The sequence below is a fragment of the Chaetura pelagica genome, unplaced genomic scaffold, assembly GCF_000747805.2.
Source record: "Chaetura pelagica isolate M959 unplaced genomic scaffold, ChaPel_1.0 scaffold583, whole genome shotgun sequence".
Lineage (NCBI taxonomy): Eukaryota > Metazoa > Chordata > Aves > Apodiformes > Apodidae > Chaetura > Chaetura pelagica.
In genome coordinates, this window is record NW_009952719.1 from 267,664 (window position 1) to 271,483 (window position 3,820).

The 3,820-nt window shown below is 57.9% G+C and overlaps 1 protein-coding gene across 1 annotated transcript in view; it reads right to left on the reverse strand.

The window, feature by feature from the left end:
* Window positions 1-263: 263 nt before the first annotated feature.
* Window positions 264-3,820, reverse strand: part of PVRL1 (poliovirus receptor-related 1 (herpesvirus entry mediator C)) — a 16,634-nt gene continuing 13,077 nt past the window's right edge. Inside the window, exons 6-7 of the mRNA XM_009994618.1 lie at window positions 1,648-1,654; window positions 264-842 (exon numbers count right to left, since the gene is read on the reverse strand). Coding sequence (XP_009992920.1) covers window positions 305-842; window positions 1,648-1,654 — 545 coding nt within the window. The 3' untranslated portion in view covers window positions 264-304. The remainder of the gene's footprint in view (window positions 843-1,647; window positions 1,655-3,820) is intronic.

Genomic DNA, 3,820 nt, shown 5'->3' on the forward strand with positions numbered 1-3,820 from the left:
CCCCCCTCCCCCGGGAGAAAAAAAGGTCATAATTAAAAAAAAAACAACAACCAAATCTGTAAGCAAAGCTGCCCTCCTCCCTCCTTCCCTCCCCAGCCAGCTCTTCAGGCTGGTGCTGGAAGCGTCCAAAGTCTGTGCTGAGCACCCAGGGCTGGTCAGGGTGTGCAGGGCAAGGGGGGGGATCGTGCGTGCAGGGTGGGCTCTGCTCGGCGGGGATGCAGGGGAAAGGGGGGGGTCTGTGTGTGTCTGTGTCTGTGTGTGTCTGTGTGTGTGTGTGTGTGTGTGCAGCAGAGGGGGTGCCGAGCTAGACGTACCACTCCTTTTTGGCGTTAAAAGACCCGTCGTTCTGCGAGACCATGTTCTCGGCGATGTCGAGCTGCTCGGGGTCGTACTGGAAGCCGAGTGTCCTCTCGTCGTAAGGTTGGGGATGGGCCTCCCCTTCGTCGACCGTGAAGTAAGGCCTCTTGGCGTCCTCCTCGTACTTGCTGGGGCCCCCCAGCTTGCGCTCGCCTCCCCCATCCTCATCCTCATCCTCGTAGGTGCTGCCTCCCAGCGGGCCCGGCTTCTTCTCGTCGTCCGAGTCGTCGGGGTACTGGAGGTTTTGCGCCATGGGTGGGTGGTGGTGCTGGGGGATGCCGGCCTTGCTGTACCCGTTGCCGTAGACGTGCTTCTTGGTGCTGTAGTCACCCTTGAAGGTGTGACGCCGGCGCCGGAGGACCACAAACAGCACCAGGGGCACCAGCAGGACCAGCGAGACGCCGCCCACTATGCCCCCGATCACCGGGGTGGGGATGCTCGGCTGCACCATGGATTTGCGATCATCGATTGGAGACGGGGTGCACCGACGTGTCGCGGGGTTGGATCCGGGGTGAGGGGGTGTGGGGGGTGAGGGGGTGGGGAGATGAGGGTAAGGAACAAGGGAGGGAAAAACTAGGGAAGGGGGAGAAGGGTGAGGGGGGTCAGCTCTGCCTCAGCGAGGGGAAGGCAGCGTGCCGTGCTGTGCCAAGCTGGCCAAGCCTCATGCAGGAGCTGGAAGCAAGAGTTTCCTTTCCCTCCCTACTCCACCTGGTTCCTCCAGACGTGCTCAAATCCCACCAGCCCAGTGCCTCGAGTCCAGACGCTTTCCGGCTGACATTCCAGGTCCTCTTTACTGAGAGCACTGAGAGCACCAAGGTGCTCCTGCCAAGGAGCAGCAAAACCAAAAACCCCATCCAACGGTGGACGCTGAGCTGCTGTGGCTGCTCCCAGAGATGCCACACTAGACCAGCTGGCTTTGCATCCCCTTCCTCAGCATCCCAGCCCAGCCTGTCCCCAACCAGCCCAGGCTGGGCCACAAGGCAGGGACACCTCATGACCTTGCTTCCCAACCACCCCACAAGTGATCTGCAGCTCCTGACCCCACTTGCTGACCCAGCTGTGCTCAGCAGCTCAGGGGGACACACACCTCCCACTGTTTCTTTTTCTTCTGCTCTGTCCTGGTTTAAGCCAGGATGAACCCAATTTTCCTTTTACTGGTGTCAAATGGTGACATGCTCTTACTGTGTCCAGCAGTGCCACTGCTCATGCTCATCTGGCTCCTACAGGTACTCAGATGTATTTAAAAAAAAAATAAAAATAAATAACTCAGAAGAAGAAAAGAGATGAGGAGGAAACTCTCTTTTCTTTCAACACCTCCACTTCAGAAAATGAAGTTTGATCCAGGACTTAAACCAACCTTCCTAGCACTCCCTGGGCACAGTTACAGCCCCTGGCCAAGCTCAGCTTTCACATGCTGCCTGTTGAGCATCCATGTCCACAAGACATGAAGCACCATGTGGCTCTCTCAGTCCTTCACCTGCCTAGACAGCAGGAGGCTGGTTAATGCCCCCTTGGCAGCCTTGCCCTTGCACACCATGTTCAGCCCCCTCACGCTGCTTTTTGCACCCCCAAGGCCTTGTCTGCCAGCCCCACTCACAGCTGCCAGACTTTATTGCTACTCTGGGGTCTCCTGGCCCTCACTTTTTACCCTGGCAGCCGAGGAGGGGCACAGATCCACCAGCAACCTCAGCATGCCCTTCCAGAAGGGCAACCAGGATGGGGCGATGGGGAAGGAGGGGCTGAAAGGCAGCAAATTCCAAAGGGATGTGAGGCAGAGCCTGCTCCCTGCACCCTCTTGGTGTCCCTGTGGGACAGCCTGCTCCTGGCAGCCACGTTTCTGAGTTCAGGAAACACTGCCCAAGCAGGAGCTGGGCAGGGAGAGGGTTTCCCTGCAGCACAGCTTAGCCCAGCCACTGAGGAAGAGGAGAGAAAAGCCTTTCCCCTGGGCAGAGGCAGTTCCTGCAACAGCTGCAGATTTTGGACAAGGGTACTGAATTTGAGCAACTGTTGGCCTGATCCTTGGGACATAAACGTTTTGCTTTGTGCCTGAGAGCTGCTTCATTCCTGCCTTTCCTGGAGGCAGCATCCCCAGCTACAGCATCTTGGTTTCTGCAGTGCTGACTTGCATTGAGCAAAGCCTCCCCAGCCTGAAACCACACACAGAGCAGCACATGGGGCTCGAGGGGCTGGGGGGGACAGGCAGATGGAAGGGCTCCCTGCTGCAGCCAGAATGAAGAGCAAGAATGCTGTGCAGGCAGAAGCCAGCATCCCTTTCCAAAAGGCAGCCTTCAGAGCAGGAGCAAGGGCATGTATTCCAGCATGGGGAAGCTGGCGTTGGGTCCTGGAAAGCCAAAACCACAAGCTGCATCAACAGAAGGCTTGTCATAGCCAGCTGGTTAATGCAAAAACCTCTCTGCAGGGAAAGCAAGAAAAGTCACGTCCACCCCCCCTGGTAGTCCTGGCTGCTGAGGGCTCAGCTTCAACTGCACAAGAGTCCACACAGATCTTTCTACTCCTGCCCATGCCACCTCCTTGCCACCACAGCCTCTGCAACCCCGTGGTGCTGGTGCCCAAAAACCCTACACAAAGCAGGGGTCAACCTGGAGCTGCAGTGGGTGCAGGGAAAGCCCAGCAAGCTGGCTCAGACCCCAGAGGCTCTATCTTCTGCTTTGCCCCATCCCACAGCTCCAATCTGAAGGATTTCTACCTTGCTGCAGCCCACAGCAAGGCTGACTGTGTGCATGGGACTGTGGGACCCAAAACCCCACCCTGAGGACACCCAGACACGGTCCATGCTGGGCAGAGGGTCCCAACTGATCCCTCTGCCTCCCAGCTCTGGCAAACAGATCTGAAGTGGGGGGGAAGTTTGTGCACCCAAATTCAAAAGGAGCTTGGCTCACTTTCCTATTAAAAGCCTCCTTACCAGCCCTGTTTGGCCACATGAAGAGCAAGGGGGAAGGTTCCTTCTGCCTTTCTCCTTCATATTTATTTTTTCCTGCCCTTTGTGCTGCCCACCCCTGAGGCAGCTCCTGCCTACGTGCCCACCCCCCCTGCCCCTGTGGACAAGGGAACTCCCAGAGCCCTGTGCTGGATTTCACACGTTTATCAGGGAAAGGAACTCTTTTTTTTCCTGCCCAGATCCCATCCTCCTTGCCGTGGCCCAGTTCCCATGCCAGAGCAAACAAAACCCAACTGTGGGAAGAGAGGGGAGGAGGGGAAAGATGGGGAGATCGCAAGGCAGCAGCCGAAACCATCCCCTCCCTACCCACGTCGCTCCTTCCCCACCCTCAGCCACCCAACCCCCCCAGAGCCTGGAAAAGCCAGTGGTTTTGGGGATGGGGAAGTTTGAGCCTTGGGTGGAGGGGACAGGGACAAAGAAGTGTCCCAGAGGAAGGGGACAGGAGGGCAGGCGGCTGTCACTGCCGCTGGATGGCGGCACAGACCGCCGCTGGCTGCCCCAGCC